Source organism: Vicugna pacos, chromosome 21 (genome assembly GCF_048564905.1).
Source record: "Vicugna pacos chromosome 21, VicPac4, whole genome shotgun sequence".
NCBI lineage: Eukaryota > Metazoa > Chordata > Mammalia > Artiodactyla > Camelidae > Vicugna > Vicugna pacos.
Window position 1 is genome coordinate 31,529,188 of NC_133007.1, and position 21,856 is coordinate 31,551,043.

At 53.7% G+C, this 21,856-nt stretch overlaps 2 protein-coding genes across 12 annotated transcripts in view; both read right to left on the reverse strand.

Moving 5' to 3' along the window:
- C21H16orf95 (chromosome 21 C16orf95 homolog) overlaps nt 1–8,445 on the reverse strand; it is a 79,637-nt gene extending 71,192 nt beyond the window's left edge. For 4 of the 6 annotated variants that reach the window (XM_072946771.1, XM_072946770.1, XM_072946773.1 and 1 more), the window contains exons 1-5: nt 8,361–8,433; nt 8,080–8,207; nt 6,401–6,458; nt 4,346–4,400; nt 3,435–3,575 (exon numbers count right to left, since the gene is read on the reverse strand). In XM_072946771.1, the coding sequence (XP_072802872.1) occupies nt 3,435–3,575; nt 4,346–4,400; nt 6,401–6,458; nt 8,080–8,110 (285 nt within the window). In that variant the 5' untranslated portion in view covers nt 8,111–8,207; nt 8,361–8,433. Of the gene's footprint in view, nt 1–3,434; nt 3,576–4,345; nt 4,401–6,400; nt 6,676–8,079; nt 8,211–8,360 lie in introns of all 6 variants that reach the window. The other 2 variants (XM_072946769.1, XM_072946772.1) reach the window with 2 other exon arrangements.
- A 2,849-nt stretch (nt 8,446–11,294) lies between these two features.
- FBXO31 (F-box protein 31) overlaps nt 11,295–21,856 on the reverse strand; it is a 32,890-nt gene continuing 22,328 nt past the window's right edge. For 5 of the 6 annotated variants that reach the window (XM_031688867.2, XM_031688870.2, XM_031688869.2 and 2 more), the window contains 5 exons: nt 21,245–21,319; nt 17,671–17,780; nt 16,909–17,062; nt 15,468–15,832; nt 11,295–13,515 (listed from right to left, as the gene is read on the reverse strand). In XM_031688867.2, the coding sequence (XP_031544727.1) occupies nt 13,293–13,515; nt 15,468–15,832; nt 16,909–17,062; nt 17,671–17,780; nt 21,245–21,319 (927 nt within the window). In that variant the 3' untranslated portion in view covers nt 11,295–13,292. The remainder of the gene's footprint in view (nt 13,516–15,467; nt 15,833–16,908; nt 17,063–17,670; nt 17,781–21,244; nt 21,320–21,856) is intronic. The other variant, XM_031688868.2, reaches the window with a different exon arrangement.

Sequence of the window (21,856 nt, forward strand, 5' to 3'; positions counted from 1 at the left end):
CATTCCCCATCTTGTTTAAAAAAAAAAATGTTGCTCACGAAGCAAAATGCCCAGGCCCAGGGATCAGCACCAGCCAGTCCAGGCTTTGCCAGGGGATGGGTCCAGCAGGAACAAAGAGATCAGAGAGAAGTCAGCAGAGGCTTCTGGGAATGTTTTACCCCTGATAAGAAAGAGAGGGTGGCAGAGCAAGCCTTAGATGCCCTCATGTAAAAAGGACTCAGAAAGCCTCACTTTCTGCCACATGCATCACGGTATAAGACAGGGACCTGCAGCCACCATCTAGAAACACTGGAGAGCACAGTGCAAATGCTGAGCAAAAGGGTGAAACAAACCTAGGTCCCTGAAGGCATCATAAAGCCATGCCATAAAACCAATCCTGGAAGAATCCTCTCTGTACCAAAGATCCTGGTTGAACCCACTGTGGGTCAGTTTTTTGTTACTTGCACCTAACACTTCCCCTGGGATGGAACAGGAGCCCAAGGGGCAAATAGAAGGGTGAAATGGAGTTCCAGGCAGGGTCAAGGTCCAGAAGGGCACCAGGCGTTGTCAGGGAGTTTGGCCCATATGCTGAGGGAAATGAAGCTCCATGGGAAAGTGACGGGACCAGATCCACAGTTTAAAAGCTCACCAGCTACAGATCAGAAAATGGACAGTAAAAGCGAAAGAGGACGGAGGCAGAGGGACCAGCTGGGAGGCTGGGCAGTATTCCTGGGGAGACTAGGCACTTTGACTTCTGTATTTCTTCCATCCTCCCTCCTGATGCCCAGCAGCAAAACTCAGTGGGAAAAGTCCTAGAATCAGAGCCAGAGACCTGGATTCTAATCCCTGATCTGCTACGGACTGACTGTGTAACCTTGCACAAGTCCTTGTCCCTCTCTGGACATCTCCATTTACATACATATATATATATAAATAATTTTTTGTATATATATATATATATATATATATATATATATATATATCTTCATTATCTATTCAACTACTGATGTGCACTTAGGATGCTTCCATATCTTGGCAATTATAAATAATGTTGCTGTAATAGCAGGGTATATGTATCTTTTTGAGTTAATTCTTATTTTGTGGTTGGCTTTATTCCTTTGATAACTATGTAAGTTTGAAAAGCAAAAGCTCTAAACGTTCTTAGAAACAATGAACAGTACATATATGTAAATTAAAAAATATATGTGCAGTAAAAAAAAAAGATCTATCAAGCCATAAAAGACATAGAAGAAACTAAAAAGACATATTACTAAATGAAAGAAGCCAGTCTAAAAAGGCTACAAACTGTATGATTCCAACCAAATGACATTCTGGAAAAGGCAAAGCTATAGAAACAATAAAAAGATCATGGTTTCCAAGGGTTTGGGGAGAGGAAGGGAGGGAAGAATGAATAGATGGAACACAAGGATTTTTTTAGGGCAATGAAATTATTCTGCATGATACCATAGTGGTGACTACATGTCATTATGCATTTGTCAAAGCCCATAGAATGTACAACATCAAGAATGAACCCTAATGTAAACTTTGGACTTTGGTTGATAATAATGTGCCCATGTTGGTTCATCGATTGTACCAAATATGCCACACTGATGAGGGATGTTGAGGGTAGGGGAGTATATATGTGTGGGTGGGGAGGGCTATGTGCAAGCTCTGTATTTTCTGCTCAATTCTGTTGTGAACCTGAAACTGCTCTAAAAGAATAAAGTCTTTTAATTTAAAAAAAAAAAGGAAAACAATGTTGGAAAACTAACACTACCTGATTTCCAGACTTTTTATAAAGCCACAGTAATCAAGACAGTGTGGTATTAGTATGAGGATAGACAATTAGATCAGCAGAACAGAATACCAGACCAGAAATGGACCCACACGTATATGGACAACTGGTTTTTGACAAAAGTGCAAAGGCAAGTCAGCGGAGAAAGATGGGCTTTAAAATACATGGTGTTAGAACAACAGGACATCCATGTGCAAAAAAATGAACTTCAATCCAAACCTTGCGTCATATACAAAAACTGACTTAAAATGGACTACAGACCTAAATATAAAATGTAAACTCTGAAAATTCCAGAAGAAAGCACAGAAGAAACCTTTCTGACCTTGGGTTAGGCAAAGATTTCTTATAAATGTTTAGAAAGCATGATCCATTGCTGTGCTGGGGACAGGCACACCAAAGCAAAATCCAGAAAAGACTGAATTGATAAATTGGACTTCATCAAAATTTAAAACTTCTGCTCTTTGAAAGATACTGATAAGAGAATTAATAGACAAGCCAAAGACATAGAGAAAACACTTGCAAACTGAATATCTGATAAAGAACTTGTATCCAGAATATACAAAGAATTCTCAAAACTCACCAAAAAAAAAAAAAGCAACCCAATTTTCTTAAATGGGCAAAATACTTGAATAGACATAAATCAAGTAAGACATGCAGATGGCAAAAGTATATGAAGAGATGCTCAACATCATTAGTCATTATGAAAATACAAATTAAAACCACAATGAAATACATACCTATTAAGATGGCCAAACTTTAAGACTGACCAAACCAAGTGTTAGTGAAGATGTGGAGGAACTGGAACTTTATACATTGCTCATGAGATTGTAAAATGGTACAACCACTTTGGAAAACAGTTGACAGTTTCTTTAAAAGTTAAACATATACCTACCGTAAGATGCAGCAATTCCTTTCCTAGGTATTTGCCCGAGAAAAACGAAGGCATGTTCATACAAAGATTTGTACACAAATGCTCATAGCAGCTTTATTTGTTAAGACAAAATAGTCAAAACTGGAAATAATCCAAATATCTTTCACTGGATGGATGGATAACTGTCATCTATCCATATAATGACACACCACTCAGCAGTAAAAAGGAATGAACTATCAATGCACACAACCATGTGGATAAATCTCAGAAATAACCATGCTGAGTGAAATAAGCCAGACAAAAAGCATACTGTGTAATTCCATTTATACAAAATTCAAGGAAATGTAAACAAATCTATAGTGACAGAAACAGATCAGCAATTACCTGGGGACTGCAGGGTAGAGAGGGTTGAGTGGAATTACAAAAGGGCACAAGGAAAAAAATGAAGAAATTTCTTACTTATCAAATAGAAAATGTAATTTTAAAAAGAACATCTTCAAAAGAGCAACAAAATTTGTAATATAATAGTGAATAAATCTAATGATCTGCAAAACAAAAGGGCACAATGTGACCTTTTAGGGTTATGCACATGTACTGTACTATACCATTTTACACAAAAGACTTGAGCATCAAGGATTTGGGTATCCACAAGGGTCCCAGAGCCAGCCCCCAACCCCAGGATACCTAGAGATGATTGTATTTTATGTCAGTTGCGGTGATGGTTTCATGGGAGTATATAAATGTCAATCATATGCCCATAAATCTGAACCTCTGGTTCAAGTCACCTACCTGCTTTCGGGGTCTCAAGGACAGAGGGACCCAGTAAGGCAGCACCGCCTCAGCCCTGGGCACTGGCAGGTGGCCCCCAAATTTGGCCTGGCACTCACAGCAGATGAACTCTTGGCGAACAGTGCTGGGGACGGGGCACATCTGAGCAAGAGCCAGAAAAGAGAATTGAACTTGATGTTGCATTAGTGATGTGAATCGAGGCACACTCTAGAATAGTAAATCCATGCTCAGAGGAAACAAGGTTGAGACAAGGCATCCAGGGAAGAGGTAGGGACAGGGACAGGGGCCTCAACTCCTACCACTCACAATGAGGTAGGTTATCATGGCCTGCCCTAAAGCCCTCCAAAGTCACGTAGTGGAGGACCAGCAGAGCCTACAGACCATGTGTGCTAGGATTTGTGACCACTTACAGACATATTACCATGAGCAAGTCTTAGGTTTCCCCATGAAAAATGGGGAAGTACAACCAACTCTAGTGGGGAAAAGATTGCTCTTTTTGTGGTTTTCTATGTCGGTCTGCTTACATAGTGCTCTATGTTTGCAAAGGTTTCTACATCAACCCCATGTGATCCTCCCCAAACCCACAGGCAGGCAGGAAGGAGAGGAAAGCCATCCTCTCCAGGGGCAGATGGAGCTAGTGCCCAGAGAATATATATGTTAAGGGGCAGTGTTGGTTCTCTCAGGCCTCCTAAATCCCTGTCTCGAGGTGTCAAGAGGAACTGGGGTGTGGGGGAGGCAGTGGGGCATCCTACATAGAGATTTGGGGGCTTGGTGATGGCCCCGGCAACCACAGATCCCCTGTCTGAAACACCGTCTCATGAGATGCTGCTTCTGGACCCACATTCTCTGCTCTCCCCACCCCACAGGGCCATCAGGGTTTGGGCAAAGTAGCTGACATTTGTTTTGCTTACCAAATGATCTGTGAGGCACACTTCTTTCCCAAAGGTTTGAAATGTGCTTCTTTTCCTAGAAAAGAAGAGGAAGACTTAGAAAGTTCTGGACCGTTTGTAAATTGGGACAGGGGTAATACGGTGAAGGCCTGTGCCAGCCTGACTCATCTCACTAAACCCCAAGGGTCATCATTCTGAGCCTAAGAGGGGGCAAGGGTGACAACAGAAGCAGGTATGTGCGTGCTCTCATGCTGAAGTCTGGGGGTTCCCAGATGCCAAGCTATATTGTGGAATCCTGCATCCCCAGACCTACTCGCTTCAGGCACACTCCAGCTAAACCTGTGCTAGGATCTTCGGGAAAGACAGGAACATTCCAACCTGCTGAGAACTTTCTGAAACATGCAGCTGCCAATCACACCTATGCTTTATCAGACACCCTGAGTTTACTTGGAATACTGAAGGAAAATATTGTCAAAACTAACACAATTTCTTGCACTATAAAAACCTGGGTACTTTGTTTCTGGGATGAAAAAGCACTTGGGGCTACACAGACTGTTACTCTTCCCCATTTTCCCCATAACAAATTGCTAGAATGTGGGCAACCGTGTGGAGAGTGTCCAGTAGGCATACATCAAATTCGAAGCAGAGCCCAGCTTCCCTGAGTGATGTTTAACATGGAAACAGCGAGAGGGAGTCACTGCAACAATCATTACTGCTGCTGTCTTATTACAAGAGCTTCAGGTCACGGAGCTCAACTCCCCCAGATGACCCTTGAAAACACAGAGGATGTGGGATGCTGCCCTGCACAGCATCCAACCCCCCGACTGGTCACAACAGCACTGCTGTTTCCTTGGGGGGCCCACAGCCCCAGCCTGGAAGGTGAACCCTGGAAGGGTTGTCTCAGAAATGGGCCCGGAATGGTGTCATAACCCTAGTCAGCCCAATGAAACTCATTCTGGGACTTCGTGTTGAAATTATTGGGAAAGGAAATGTCCTTTTCTGTTGAGGTCGTAAGCCTCTGGAAGTCTTGGTGGTCATTCTGCCTCTGGGAGGGGAAGAAAGCAAAGCTGAAAGATGGAGACAAACAGTCCCTGACCACAGTTCTCGAGCACTGGACACAGTCATGCCTGATGACTTGCTCCTGACAATCTCAGTGAAAGAATGAACTGAACTTATATGATGTAGGTGTGGTGTCTGCACTGTCTACCTGTAAAAACTACTGTGGGACGGGTGACTTGGGGTGATCCGAGTTTGGGCCCCACAAGTGAGCCGGGATCTGTTTTCCCTCAGGTGACCCAGATTTGGGCCCCTCAGGTGACCCACGGTCTGTTTCCCCTCAGGTGACCCGGGTTTGGGCTCCTCAGGTGACCCGAGTTTGGGCCCCCCAGGTGACCCGCAGTCTGTTTTCCCTCAGGTGACCCGGGTTTGGGCCCCCCAGGTGACCCGGGTTCGGGCCCCCCAGGTGACTCGGGGTCTGTTTCGCCTCAGGTGACCCGGCGCCGGGCCCAGCGTGTAGGACTCAGAGGTGCACTTGCCTGTCATGACGCGCTCGGGGTGAGTGCGTGCTGACAGACGGAATGGACACCCGAGAGCTCTGGGAAGGGCTCTACTAAGTCGTGGTGAAGGAGGTGACGATGTTCATGGCGTCGGCCATGACGAAAGTGAGGGCGGGCTCACGCGTGTCACTCCTCCTGCGGACCGGCCCCTCACACCGCCCTTCTCGACCCGGGGGCCTTCCTCGACCTCTGAGGTCCCTCTTCTTCCGCCCGCTCGCCTCCCTAAGGCCCGCCCCTTCCGGCCGACAGCCCGCGGCGCGCCCCACCCCGCCCAGATAATTGGCCCCCTATCAGCCAATCAGGCCCTGCCTTTTAGGTATGTGCGCCAAGCTGGCGGATGATTGGGCGCTGGCTGCACGGAGCTCGGGCCGGCGGGTTAGTGGGCCGGGCCGCGCTCTGGACCAGAGGGGAGGTCGGACTTGGCGTCCGCAACTGTCTTTCGGTTGTCCGGTCCCGGCGGTCATAGGTGGGCGTTGGACCCGGAAGACCTCCCTCCCGCGAGCCGGGGAAGCCCACTCACCACTTCCGACGGATGGGCCTGCCGGGCCGCAGGGCGCCCCAGCTGGGGTGTCTGTGCCCTAGAAGGAGAGAAGGAGGTGGGACCCGCACCCCGGCCCGGGGCCGATCCGGGCACCGCAAGCATCTCGGTAGGACTGTGTCCCACGCGGTACCTGGGACGTCATTGTGTTTCTGACGTTCAGATTGAACTGAGCGCCCCGCAAGTCACTTGTTGAATCCGGCAGCCCTACCGATGGGCTCCCGTTGTGACGAGAGAATGTGCATTTCTCGAGCAGCCTGGAAGTTAAAAGTCCGTGGAATTCAAAACAGCTGCATCCAGAGGGTGTCGATACAGTTTTGAACCCTCTGGACTGTGTTACTCCCCTCAGCCTCCCCTTCCTCCGCCCTCACACATGCACTCTGGACAGTTACCAAAATGAAGACAGGGTGTGTGTCTTCACGTTTTAGTAAACCAAACTTTAGTGCTTTCTGCCTCTCTGTTCTTAGAAGATTTTTATTTCTTGGAAACAAGCTTTTCAGTATTTTCATGCTAATTTTGATACTCTCAGTTAATATATCGATATTTGCTCAAATCTTTTTAAGCAGCCCTACCCGTGATGGGCCATACCTCCATGTGCTGCCCTAGCCTAGGAGAGGGCCCAGAGCTGCGACTGGCTGTGCCCTTGGAGAGCTGGTGGCAGAGGTGGATTCTCGTCGTCACTCCTGCACGTGGTGAGGGTGGCAGGCTGTGGCAAGATGAGGCTGAGCAGGTGCTCATAAAAGCTTTTCTAAAACCCTGGGTGGGTGCAGGGAAGCGAGCAGAAAGGGCAACAGCAGCCTTGCCAGGGGCTGCAGGCAAGACTACCAGCTGAGGTTTCCAAAACACCAGCCCCTTGTTTCAGACTCTGGATTTCCCAAAGATGGGAACCTCCTCTCAGAGAAAAGAAAAGGAAAAGCCTGTCATCTTCTCCAAACGAGGACTTGCCCCCATAGCAGACAGCTATGGCTGACCCTCTGGGGTGTTTGGGGAGGTTGGGGATGAGGGCAGGTGGGGACAACTCTGGACTTGAGAAAGCTGGTCCCAGAGACAAAGGGCTTGGTGCCCACCATAGTGATGGATGTGGGTGGGCAGACAGCCAAGGGCAGGGGTAGGGGTGAGTCCTGCAGGAATGACACTGTCCTCAGGCACCCTGGCCACACAGCGCTGCCCCAGCCAGCAGCTGGAGGCTGGCCACTCCCCACGTGTAAGACACGTGTCCGTATCCATATCTCTGAGAACATTACTGTAGAAGCATGTATTACTAGTAACCCAGAAAAGAACAAAAAGTTGTGCTTTTGTTTTGAGGTTGACTTGTTATTTCAGGATAACCTTACCAACTGACCTGGAACAGGCAGAGAACAGGAGTTCAACAATTCTAAATCCTGTGGGTTACATTAAATCATAATTTTCAAATAAAATCTAAGTAAAAACTGTCATCTTTAAGTTCTCATGTCCCCCATCAGAGGACTTTTTGGGCCTCTGAGGCTGAGCAGTCATCCTTTCCTGGCCCAAGCTGCACAGTAGTTTAGGTCAAGATCATACCAGGTGCCACCATTTTAACAGCCCTGGACACAGGACTCACTTTCTCACCCACACAGGGTGATGTGTTGGGTCCCCACGGGTGGACAGCATTCTGTCAACTCTGCTGCCCCCAACCTTACCCTTTCCTCGTGGAATCACAGGCTTCATCATCACCCTCACCGACTGTGACACCTAGACTTCTCTCCTCAGTGGCTGTGACAGCATCATCGTGGCCTCCCTTCCCTTTTTCACTGTGAGCTCCTGCAATCTGCTGGGAGACACGGAACCACTGTCACCGTCCTCCACACGGAAATCAGAGCACTATAAAAGGGCAAAGCCCAGCTGAGCCAGGCAGCCAGGCTAGGGGGGTTTATTGTTTCCAAATGCCTCTGTCATCGCCTCACCCCCACCCCTGCAGTACCAAGGACCCTGCTGTAGTGCTTCCCCTGAGATCACTGAAGCGTCCCCGAGAAGAGGCCTCCACACCGTGTCCCCCGTACCCATGGCGCCCTGGGAGAGCTTGCCTTCCAATAGAACTGGAACACAGGGAACAGGAGAGACACTCCATGGCGACGGGGCGGTCCACCTGGGCTCACACGTACATAGAACCACACAAATGCATACAGGACAGAATTAAAGTCTCACAAGGAATATTAGGGGAAACTGTCTAAAAAGGTGATGATGAAAAGAAGGCTGAGAAACTGCTGAAGGAAGGAAGCCAAACTAAAAAACCTATACATACTATGTGATTCCATTTATTTGACCTGAAAAAGGCAGCGCTATAGGACTGGAGAACAGATCAGTGGTTTTGGAGGTGGGGGCTGGCTATGAAGGGGCAGCACCAGGGGCTTTGAGGGGGATGGAACATTCTGTATCTTGATTATGGTGCTTATTCACAGCTGTGTGTTGGTCAACTCAAAGAAATAGGCTCACATTAAAAATTTACAAGAATTGTATCTCAAAAACCTAACCAAGGAAAAAAAGACAGCTCAGCTATTCCCACTGAAGTGCCAAGGACAGCTACATCTGGGGTGGACCTCGGGTCTGCTCAGGCCTCCCTCCAAGGCTCCCCACATGTGTCCTGGGTGGCCCACTGCCTCCTTCCCTCTGATTCAGCTCCCAGAGAAGCACCTGTTCATCTCAGGGCCGGCAGAGCTGTCAGCCCTCCCTGCACTGCCAGAGAGGGTTTCATGCCCTGGAAGGAGTCAGAAAGGCAGGCTTCCATTGTGGATTTCAAGTAAAAATGGAAGAAGTCTGAAAACTTTACCCAAATGGCCTTTCTTTGTTCTTTTCACCTTGCTGGGGGTGGGTGGTGGTGAGATGAGGTGGGGGGGGGGACCATGCACATGTGCAGTGACCCTAAGCACCCACTAGAGGTCGGGCTACAAAGGGACCAAGTCACAGGGCCCAGGACTGGCCCGGAGCAGGCGCCCCAGGCCTGCCACTGCGTGCAGGGCACAGGCCATGCGCAGTACCTTCAGGGGAGGGGGGCAAAGTGACGTCCCAGGTGGGGAAGGGGACTCAGCCACAACCCCTCTCAGCAGTCCAGGCCCAGCCGGATGGGAACATGAGGTACTTTTTAATTTAAATATTTTGCATCCCAAAAGAAATTATAAAGGTTCAAAAACTGCTTTATGGAGAAGCAGCCCCCGACAGCCATCCCATCCCAGCCCCTGCCCCACCGGAACACCTGGGCAGATGCCTGAGCATGACCACAACTCCTCCCATCTCAGCTGCCATCTTCACCAGTCAGGGCATGGGGCTTAGATCAAACAAGATAAATGTTTTTCTTCAGGAGGGATATATGATCTCAGAGAACCACCCAAAGTAAAATTAGGCTAAAAAAGCAAAAGGTTCTGACCCCTTCACATGTTCTGGCTGGTCTCCCTGCGAGCACAGGAAGGACCCGGAGAGGGGACCCTTAGGGGTTGCTGAGAGTCATGGCGCTGCAGGCCAGCACGCTGTAAATGACAAAGAGCTCCATTCGGTTCCTACTCACAGTCTCAGGCAAACCGACTGCCTTGTGGCTTTCTTCTACTCTAAATAATTCTGAGTATGTACCGTCAAATTGCACTTCAGATCTCCCAAAAGTAAAGACAGAGAAGTCAGCCTTGGTCGGCACTGGGATGGACTGTGAATTGGGGGCGAGGGTTGTATAAGAACATTCCCATAAGCATTCTGAAAAGTCAGAACAAGAAAGCAGCTGCTTTCCCAGAGCAACAGCTCCACCCCTGGGCTCTCCCTACGGGAAGCAGGAGTGGAGGCCCAGCGAGCACGTGGCTAGCTAGTTAGACTGTGCACCCTCCCACCCTCCGCACTGGCCAGGGATGCAGGCACCGGGCACGGAGCAGCCTGGTGTTGGGGTAGGAGGGGCAAGGGAGGAGAAGGCAGCTGTGCCCATGAGCACCAGCCACAGTGAGCTGGACTGTCCCAGACCCAGGCGAGGCCAGGAAGGGAGGTACCAGTCTGGACCGAGGGAGGAAGGAGCTTGCAAACCTCCTGCAATGATGCCACCAAACCTGTTCACACTCGGTATTAGACGCCGGAGGCCGACAGATCCCGGTATGGAGCCAGACCCACATCAGATAGCCAGAAAAAAAGGTTATTTGCCCCAGCCTCACACCAAAAGCATTCAGCCCCAAAACAGAAGACTCCCCAATGACCCGTGTTTGAAATCTCTAATCACATGACTTCCATCAACTGGAAGAGCACAGAGCACACCCAGGTATGCAGAGGTGCACTGAGACTTCCCCAACCTCACAGCAGCAAAGTGGCAGTGAAGGTGGTGCCATGCAAACATCCAAAGACCCGTCGGGGCCACCTGCCACCCCTAGACTAAGTCCCATGTGGGCGCAGCCAGTCCCTAACCTGGGTCATTGGGTTCCCCACTGGAACATGCTCTATCAAAACCCTGGTTGCCTTTAGGCCTTGGACAATGATGTCAACAGTTCTGAATCCTCACCTACGTTGAGTTCACCAGTCGGAAGTTCCCCATGTGAGCTGGCTGACCATCTGCCATGAAGGGGAGCAGCTGGCACTGGGTTTCCGCACAGAACCGCCACTGTCCCCGCATCTCACCTACTGAACCGGAAACCAGAAGCCGGCTGAGCATAGGTCAGAGGGGGAGGCCTCTGCTTGACCAGCTGTGCAGATGACGAGCCGTTGCCCTTCACTGCTGCTGTCCTGCCTGGCACCACCCAGGCCACTGCCAGGCGGACGGACCCACCCACAGGCCCTGCAGCCCCGCCTGACACCCAAGACAGAGGCCAATGTGAACGCAGCCAACAGCCCAGGGTTATTTTAGTCACTGTTCGTGGAAACCACATGTAGGCCAGACACTAGACGCAGAACATCATTCAGATTTGAGACTGGTTTTTAATCCGAAGCAGTCGTCTTCAATCTGCGTGCACTTTACAATGCTAGGGGCCTCGGATGGAGGCAGTCCCTTAGAGCAGGCCTCAGCTCTAGATGAAAGACATTTTTCTTGATTTATTTAAAATGGAGGTATAGCCTAGCGCCCAGCTGTCCCCCATTATTGTCCTCAAGGTTTTGAGGCCAGCTGTCACCACTGGGGACGGCCATGCTTGGCACAAGAGAACAGCCACGCTGTGAGAGGGAGGTAGGTGACAGGCTTTTAGGCTCAGTCCCGCGAGAGATGCAGGAACTGGGATGACGTCCCCACCAACTACAGGTCCTGCTGGAAGGATCTGGGAGGTGAGCTGCGGTGCCTCTGACGAGACTTGGCTAACAGGGCTGGGCGGCTGCCCGGGGTGGGGGGGGGTGCCCACAGAGCCTCCTGGGAGGCCCCGGTGCCGGTTAGGGCCATGCCCAGAGCTCATCACTTCTGTGATTCTGGGCAGCAAAGGAAGGCCAAAGCTGCCAAATGTACTGAAGCGAGGGCAGTGAGGGGTTATCATTTTAGAAAAGGGCCAGTCAGGGAGAAATCCATCAGGAGACACAGTGCACGTTTCATGGGGCACCTCAGCTTGGTCTCTGCATGAAGGCAGTTCCCTTCCCTGGGGCCCCGCACCTGGCATGAGAGCTCAGCACAGTCCATCCAACGAGGATGAGCAACTGGGGGGACAGAGTATGCCCACCCCAGGAAGCCATACGCCCCAGCTGCCAGGCACGGTGATGGCTCTATAGGCTGGAGGGGGAGCTGAACCCAACTCCAGAGGCCTGTGTACATGCAGCTGGGGCTCTGTTCTTCAGAAGATGCCAAGATCAGACCGCAGAGGGGGTCCCCAAGTGCAGGCGTCACGACCTGGGCACACACTGGAGGAAGGGTCAGTGCCTGGGGTCTCCATGCTGAAGGGCCCCCGAGGGTGCTTGGCTCCAAAGTGCGCCTCCATACGTGTGGGTGATGCTTCCGGAAAGCTGCCCTCTCCCTGCAAAAGGCATCAGACTCGCCCAGCACAACCATTTCTGGTGCTTCGCCCCCTTCAAGAGCGGTACCTGCGCAAACCACGCAGGAGGAACAGGCGCAGGGCCGTCCCACGGGGCCGCGTCCCAGCTCCGAGAAGCAGTGCAAATCGGGGTCTGATGCCAGCGGGGGGGGCGGGGGGGGCAGGGCGTGCACTAAGAGAATGCCGTCCGCACGGCTGCAGCCGAGGCCTGGGCTCCGAAGCCTGAGAGGCCGGGCAAGCACACGGCACCGTGGGGACCAGGGCCAGGGTAGTGATGCAGGGTCTTCAAGCTGCTCGAAGGCTAACAGTGACGTTCTCTGGTGACCCATATCGCTGACGCCATTTCACTGATTCGAAAACTGAGATTGGGGTGAAGTGCCTTTGTCCCAAATCCAAGCAAGCAGGTGCAGAAATGGGCCCCAGGCCCAATGCGGCTGACTCCCTGGAGCTGCTCTTGCGCGCGCGCGTGCGCGCGCACACACACACACACACACACACACACACGGCCCCTACCCGCCCAGGCTGAGTCCAAGTCACCAAGGCCCTCGCCCAGGCCCTCTGGCTCGCTTCCCGCAGAGAGGACGGTGGAGCCAGTGTTCCATCAGCTGGAGGCAGAATCTTGTGTCCTGAACCTTCCTGAAGGAGGATTCTGTTTTCCCTAGAAAACAGCCACTCTCTCCAACGCACTTATCTGCACGCCCTGCAGCCGGTGCTCTAGATCAGTCCGGTTGTGGTCTTCTGTTTTTGTAAGATGTGCTCAGCATTCCCATTGGCTGTTGACAAGCACGCGGGCAGTAGGGCACTCTACGGAAGCGCCTGGGGCAGCCGCGTCGAGGCTCCTACGAGAAGACGGGGGTCGGGCCAGAGGCAGAGTCTCCCAAGTGCGTGCTGCTGTCCCCATGACACGGGGTCGGGGCCTGGAGCTGCCCGACGCGGGGCCGGGGCCTTCAGGAGGTGAGGGACTGGATGTTCTTGAGCATCTCCTCAAAGGCCTGTGGGGACGGGGAGTCCGCGTTCCGGAAGGTGGCCTGGATCCTGCTGTACAGGCTGAAGGATTTCAGCTCCAGCCAGATGAACCCAAAACGATCCTCATCGAACAGGACGAAGACCCCAGGGGTGCGCTCAGGGCTGGTAAAGCCATGGCCGGCGATGAGGCCGGTGCCATAGAAGCTGAACAAAGACAAGAGGGAAGACACAGGGAGAGAGGGGTGAGCGGGGCCTGGAGGGCGCGTGCCACCCATACCAAGCACCCTGCGTCCCAGTGTTCTGGAACTCCCTCCGTTCCACACGAGCCACTTCCACCACCTGCCAGCAGGAGGCTAAGAAACAGCAGTTAAAGGCCGCCGAGAGAGCCATCTGGTGGGCCCCGGGCCTTCGGGAAGCAGGCCTTTCAGTACGTGCCAGACTTTTGGGCTCACCCCACCGACTGCTGCTCCCTATCCACCCACCCAACTAGAGGACGAGGGGCCCAGGCAACCTCACCTCGTACCTCTGTCCCAAAGTACGCATCTTCATGATGTGACCCAGGTAACAGATCTCAGTCCCTGGGACAGTTACATCCACATATGAACAACTCAAATGTAACATAATGACTTATCAGCATGCAGCTGACATTAACTGAGAAGCCAGAACTTGCAAATACCCATTACAGCCAAGTTTCTAGATCAGCGGCAGGCTGAAATACGTTTATGTCTTTCTTACAAAGAACTCAGTGTTTCTGACAGGAGACAAGGAGCTTGGGGCTGGTCCAAGCCTCCCAGTGCATGGAATGGTGCTCAGGACTCCCACTTCCACCTGCCACACAGAGGCTCTGCCAGGCAGGAGGGGGACAGCAGCCCCAGGTACGAGGGGCTCAGAGGGTTTCTTGGGGTTGGAAGGGGAGCAGCACTGCAGCCCAAAGGGAGGCAAAGTGACGCCCACTGACCTCAGACACAGAGACGTGAGCACACACGCCCCTCCTGGCCAACCCCTGATACTCGGCACTGGGTGGAGGACCATGTGTGGCTCCACCGGAGGCTGGACCAGAGCTTCCAGGCCTGCACGCTGGTGAGCTGGCTGTGAGAGGCTGTGAGTTGTCAAGGCTCCCAGGGATAACAGAGCCCATTCCTTTATGACCTTTCAAAAGTTTACATCGGGTGAAGTTCCATTGGAACACTATGTGTATGTCTTCCTCTGGAAAACCCAAACTCAGCCACTTTTATCACAACCATATATGTGGAGAGAACATAATGAGTTTTTTCCATCATACCCACATAGGTGTGCACTCACGCTGTCAGTCTACACATGGGGAGCCAGGAGACCACTGTGGACACACGAGACAGCAGCTGGCCCAGAGGTAAAGAAAGCAAACCCTCACCCGCAACACGACAAAGGCTGGCACAGAGCCTGTTCCACCAAAACGCACCCTGGGCGACTGACTGGGATCTCTGCGGTGACAGGATGTTCCAGACCTGCTCCGTCCACACAAGAGCGGCTACTGAGCATGAAATGTGGCCAGTGTGACTGAGCACCTGAACTTTTAATTTTATTCACTTTAGTTAATTAAATGTAAACAGCCCTAGAGTGGAGGAGACTGGGGTCTCCTCACTCATCTCCAGGGAGCACTGAGTGGCCTGGACAGAAGCGTGTGAACAGCATGCCAGGCCTGGAGCTGGCTGAGTGGGGTAGGCCTTGACCCAGACTGGAGCCCACAGCCTCTGTGGGGAGGCTGTCCGAGCCAGAGGAGCCAGACGAAGAAACGAGGAGGAAGGTGGGGACCCAGGACAAGACTGACTGCAAGGTCTCCCAGGGGAGGTGTGGGTAGGGCCACCACAGCCTACTTTCAGTGCTGCCTGCCGCCTCACCTGTCCACCTCTCACCTCAGTAGCTGTGCAGCGCAAGGCGCTAGGGTGGAGGCCTCATGCCCAGCAGCTCTAACAGTCCCCATCTGAGGCCCCTGAGGAGTGAGAAGACAGGAGCCCACAATCTGAGACCCGGTTGTGCCGCCCAGGAGGTAGGGCTGGCACCGGGCACTTGGGCCAAGCTGGCAGTGGACCAGGCGGACAGAGCTCCCCACCAGTGCAGCACCCAGCGTGGGTCAGCCCGGGCCCCCGGAAGCCCCACCCGCCATTCCGCATCCTCACCACATCCTGCAGGTCCGGGGATAGTCCTCGTTCCTCGAGCTCACGCCCACGGGCAACACGAACGGCTGCCCCTGCCCAGACTGGACAGGCTGCTCAGCTGCGGCCAAGGCCCCTCCATCCCCAGGCTCCCTGCCCTGCTCAGCGGGCGGCTCCGCATGGGGCTGCACAGGGCCTGGCCGGGGCTCTCCCTCGCTGTCCTCAGGCCCGCCTTCCTGCTGCTGCTCCTGGCGCACCTGCTCGCCCACTTCCAGGACGATGCGGGAGAGCTCGCTGAAGTCACGGAGGCTCTCGACATCGGGCAGCTGGATGCGGTACCTGAGGTCGATCTCCACTGTCTGCTGCCCGGCAGGGATATTGGGGTCACCCTGCGGAGCGGGCAGACAGTGGTCAGCAGGCTCAGAGACCCACAGAACACACTCTGCACGGCTTCCACCCTCCGACCCACTTCTGGCCAAGAGCGCTCACTCGTCGTTCCTTCTGGTTTGGCAGCACCACATACAGCTCAGAGTATCTTAGAAACCCTTCAAAAGACAGCGCCCAAAGTAGGCAGCCTTCCGTGAAGGGCCTCTGAGGACTGGCAACAGTGGTGCCCATGAGGGCGGTGGGTACATCCGCACCCAGCGACCTCTGAACCAAAGACAACTGAAGAGACAGGACTTGGAGAGGCCCACGGCCGGGTCAGGTGAGTGGCAGGCCTGAAACGCCAGCCCAGGCCTGTCTGCCTGGAACACAAAAGCTCCTAGGCATGATCCCGGAAGAAGAGCCAGGCCCTGCAGTTCCACGCAGGGCTGAGGAGCTGCAGGACAGCCCACTGTGCAGAGACGCAGCCCAGTCCCAGGCCCTCATCCAGAGAGCTTTCCCAGTGCACAGAGGAGCGGGCGCTGCCCTGCTTCTCCAGGATGCTCTCACCCACACCTGCTCGAGGATGGCAGCACAGGGAAGAACAGCCCCTGGAGCGAGGGACAGGGGCCTATCGTCCAGAACCCCCACACAGCTCAGCCACCCTCCCCATGCTTTCCCGAGCTGCTGAGGCCAGGACAGGCTGCGGGAGCCCGAGTACTAGCTAAGACCCTGCACCTCAGGGTCACCTGGGGAGCGCCTGGAGCCCCGCACCCAGTCCATCCCCATTAAATCAGGAACTCTGGGTGGGGCCCGGGTATCACTGTTTTCTCCATCTCCCCAGGGACTCCAGCGTGTGGCCGGGGCTGAGAGCCATGTGGGAAGGTGCCTTGGAAACAGTCAGAATCCCCTGGAGATCTCATGGAAGGCAGGTCCTAGATCAACAGGTCCAGGTGGTGTCTGAGACTCCATGTTCCCAGCAAACTCCCTGCAGTCTGGGTCCCACCCTGAGTAGCTGGGGTGCAGCCCGAGTCAGGCCACATCATGCCAACCTGACCAGGTCTACACAGCGCTAGGCCCACTAGGCGGCCTCTGGACTCACCGTGATCTTCGTGCCCCTGGCATGCTTCCCGTGGAAGCTGAGCATGACGATCTCCAGGCCGTGGCTGCCATAGGTGCCCTTGAAGAGGCCAGGCCTGATGAGGTCGTCCGGGTGGCTGGGCGGGAGGTAGATGCGGCGGTAGGTCAGGCAGTTGCTGCAGGGTGGGGGTGTGGGCAGCGTGAGTGTGCAACGGGCAGAGCCCCACGGCCTGGGCAGCACAGGGCTCACACCTCTCCCGGCCATGCTGCGGTGGTGGTGCCTGCCAGGCCAGCAGGGAGCAGGGGGACCCCACCTTCCTGAGCCACGCTCCCCCCCTACCCACATGTGCACACGCACCTTACACTGCCTCCAACGGCTGCGGACAGGGAGCCCTGAGACTGCAAGGGGGACAACACAAAGGAGACATTGCAAAGGGGCTAACGGGCTGTGGGACAGGGCCAGAGGCTGCAGCAGTGGGGAGGCCAAGAGGCCTCCCGAGCGGGTGTGGGGAAGCAACCACGAGGCTCTAATACACAGGACAGGCCGCAAGAGCACATGGCTGGTGGGTGAGGGTGGTCAGACACCAGGGTGGGCTGGGGAGGAGAGACGGGGCTGTGCACACAGTGCCCAGAGAGGGACTTCGCTTAGAGTGCCCAGAGAGAGGATGCACTCACAGCACCCACAGAGTGGGGGGCCAGGCTCACGGCACCTGAGGGAAGGGCCACAGGCAGAGCACTCCGAGAGCGACTGTGCTCACAGTACCCACACTGGGGCTGCACTCACTCGTACTGACTGGTGTAGATGAACTTCATCAGGATGAGCTCCTGCATGTGCTCATGGAAAATGTCCTCCAGCGTCCGCCCCCACTCTTCCCTCAGCCACGTGCGGAACTCCTTCCAAGAGAACACAGGACATGAAAACCACCACGGCACAAGGTGCGGAGAGGCTGCCCCCTGTGATGCTGGTGGGCGGGCAGGAGCGAGCAGAGCCGCCATGCGCTTGGTCTCCCAGAACCTGGTCTCCGTCCCTGCTGAGGCGTGATGCCAACGAAAGCCAGGGGCACTGGTCCCCACTTTCCCAGATGTCCACAGGAAGGGAGCCCAGGGACCGTGGGGGTCCTCTGGGCAAGGCTGGGGCCGCAGCCTGCGTCCAGAGCTCCAGCCGTGCGAGCCTCACTTCTGGGTCCCCACAGACAGGGGGCGTCTACACTGAGCCTGGTTCTTGGGCTTCTAGAGGGGCGGGCACGGCCGGACTTGACACTCACCAACAACCCAGCCCCGTGCTGGCCGCGTCAGCAGAACTGCCTTCTGCAGCCACTGATGAGGAATGGGACAGGTACAGGTGGGGTGGGGAGTGCGGCAGATTTTCCATTTTAAAATGTGCCCTTCATAATCATGTCATATTCGGAAGGTATGTTTGTGAAAAGAAAGCTTTTCTATACACCACGTCCAAGTAAAGCCCAGTAACTCCACGGGATCAAATAACTCAAAGGACGTTCAGTGGTAGTAGTTCCGTTCTGTACATTTAACACGATTAATCCGCAGCTCTGAGTTCCCAACGCAACACAGTATTTCTAACGAATGTTTGAAATCAGCTCTACAAACAGAAGCAAGAGCAATTTCCAAAAAAACGAGAAAAGCTACAATCTGTCAAATGCTTTAATATGTTACTGCCCAAACCCTGGCAAAGAACAGAAATTACTAACGACTGAAATAAACAACTATTAGAACTGCAACGCCAACATATTAAAAACCAACTGAATTTTTATAACTATCAGCACAAAACTGGAAAATGAAAGATTTTAAACCCTATTTACAACAGCCTCAAAAAACGCAAGACTCAGGAATAAATACTATAAAACGTGTGATACCTGTGCTCTGCAAACCACAAGGGAGTGAAGAAAGAGGCCTGCGGAGCAGAGGCAGGGGTGGCCTGGAAGACTCAGTACTGGGCAGCAACTGTCTCCAAACGGATGTACTGACTCCATGCCCGCCAATCCTAATCCCGCCAGGCTTTCTGTAGAAACTGACAAGCTGGTTCTGAAATTAGCTGGGAACATCCAAAGCAATCCTGCAGAAGAACCAAGCTGGGGGACCCACGCCAGCCTGCGTCACGACCTACATAAGGCTGCGGTAATCAAGATGGTGCTGGAGCATAAGGACTGACGACACACTGACAGAGCTCAGGAGAGCGCCTGGAAACGGGCACGTCTATCTCTTGAGCTGATTTCGACAACGGTGTCCAAGTGATGCAGCGGGGAAAGGGAAGTCTCTTCCACAAGCAGTGCCTGAACAGCTGGACAACCACGTGCAGCAGCTGAGCCCATCCCACCTCACACCACACACAAGAAGCAATTCAAGACAGGCCACAGACCTAAACCAGTGTGAAGCTACCAAACTTCTAAAAAGATAGCAAGACACTCTCTTTGCAGCTTGGGAGGAAGCAGAAAACAATAACCACAAAAGAAAAAACTTAACAAATTAGACTTAACCAAAAATCAAAACCTTCCACTAAAAGTGGCTGAACTCATGAAGGAAAGGCCCTAAAAACAAGATCAGATAAAGAAATAACAGATAAAAATGGAAGCGAGTGAACTAGTGAGCAGGATTTAAGAGTTGCCATGGTGAATAATGAGACTTGAGCTAAATACCACAAAGGTGACCTGTGAACATTCAGAATCTTATTTATTTTGCAGAGAAGGTCAGTGATTAGGAACACCAGCCAGACCCAGTTACTCAGAGCAAAGATCTCTGATGGACACCGACGGTGAAACGACCTCCTCAGATGTGCACCCACGAGGACAGACACAGGGCCTAGAGCACAGCAGACAAGAGCGAGCGCACCATGGATCCAGGCTTATTCACCACAGATGGCACCGCACAACCACCACCTCAATCTGCGTGGTGGCCTCGGAGGGGGGCACTAAGATTCTCCCTGTTCAGAAAAAGTAAGGAACCTTCCCAGAGTCACCCAGCCAGCCAGTGGCAGGATCAAAGCTAAGCAAAGGCCATGTGCTTACTGGTCTCATCCCCACCAGGGCCGGCGCCAGGGCTGGCAGGAGCGCGGCGAGGCAGGGGTCACGTGCCCTGGTGGGCTGTGAATGGGGACCAGCAAACTGACAACGCGCAAAAAGAATCTGGGATATCTTCCGGGCAATTCCATTTCTGTATAATCCAAAAACTACGTAAGGTTTTCGCAGAGCTCAGGCAGCGAGGTTACAGCAACAAGCCTGCGTCTCTGCCGGGCTCCGGTCAGGCCCGACACTGGCTGTCACTCTCCTGCCACGGCCAACCCAGCCTCCCAAACGGCTCGGGGCTACAGGCAATCTCCTGGCCCCACTTCGCAAACAAGGACAGTGGCTCCATGAGGGAAAGTCCCTCGAGCACTTGGCCAGGAGGGTAACAGGGGAAACGACACCACGCCTGGCCACAGGGGAGCAGTCACGGCATCTCGGCAAGACGGCGGGCAGAACACCGTGCTAAGGACAAAGCCTGTGAAGGGTGCTGATGAGCCCGGGAAGTGCTTCTGGAATAACAGCAGTTACGCTGAAGGAAAAAACTGTCCGAACGAGACAGCTGGCCTTCATGCACGTCACAGAGGCCGAGGGAAGCACGCAGGGTGAGGGAGAGTAGGCACGGAGGCCGCTCCTGGCGGGGCTGGGTCCACACCCCTTCCCTCCTGATTCTCAGGGTTCGTATCTGACAACGACAAGGTATCACCTTAGAGGTGGGATGAGAAAGCACAAGAGACAAAGGAAAGCAGATTAGCGGGAGGCCAGCGCCCAAGCACCTCTACGGCCAAGCACACCACGGGATGGGCCAGGCCACCCTCCTCCCCCTCCCCCCACCCCTGCTCCTCCATGCAGCCCCCAGATCTCCGGAAGTCTCAGGCTGGGCCCCGGACAGGCAGGGAGCGGGGAGGGGAGGTGGTGGCTCAGCCTTGCCCATCCCCTATGAAGAAAACCAGGCAGCAACTGCACCAGGAAGCCAGACAGGAGACTCAGGGCTGGGGTCTTGGGCGGGCGAGGGCCTGCACGGCTTTCAAGGACCCAGGAGATGAGGCTGCAGTTTGAGGAGTGCCTGGGAGGGGCACCTAAGGAGCAAGCAGGACACCGCAGTCCTGTGGTGCCCGATCCTGCCACAGAACAGCCTGGACTTGGCCTTCGAAGGTGTACAAGGCTGGCATAAATCCCAGAACCGGAGTCTGGGTGCGGGAAGTGGGGGGCTGGCAAGCCTCACGATGCAGTTTACACAGAGCTGCTCTGGGCGTGGATGAGAGGGCTAGGGTGGGGGAGACTTCCACGGTTCCCTCCTGAACGAGGCTCCAAAGGGGCCGGAGGCCGAGGGCCGGGGCTTACCTCCTGCCTCCCGCCTGACATCCTGTGGTGGTCCGTCTGGTTGCACTTGGTGGAGAACTCATCCTTCTTCATGATCTTGGGCATCCACACCAAGGAGAGAGGGTCACAAGTCACCCTCAGCACCCCACCAGCCAGGGGCACCACCAGGCCCTCCTGCACAGAAGCCCCCACTCATCTACATGAGCTCAAAGCTGCCAGACCGTGGCCGGTGCAAGAAGGGGGCTCAGAAGCCCTCCAAGCACGGCTGCCTTCCAGGGGGGCTGGCAGGTTCCTGCTGTATAGATGACAGGGTCGCTATGGGGTAGCCGGCTGCCAGGCCAATAGCCCAGATCAGAATGTCTTACTCCAGGCTGATACTCTTGCAAAGAGGATAAAAAGGAACAGTGAGGAACTGTGGTTAGAAGAATACATGGTTCTAACTGGAGGCAAAGTCAGGGGGGCTCCAGCGAGTGCCCCTCTGAGGGGTAAGAGCAGCACCGACGGCGCACAGGGGGCCAGCCCCCCCGCCCCCGCTGGCCAGCACGGAAAGACCCCAGCAGGCAGCCGGCACGGGGCCTCAGGAGAACGGGGGAGACCCAGCCCCTCACTGCACGCATGAGCAGCTGCGTCCAA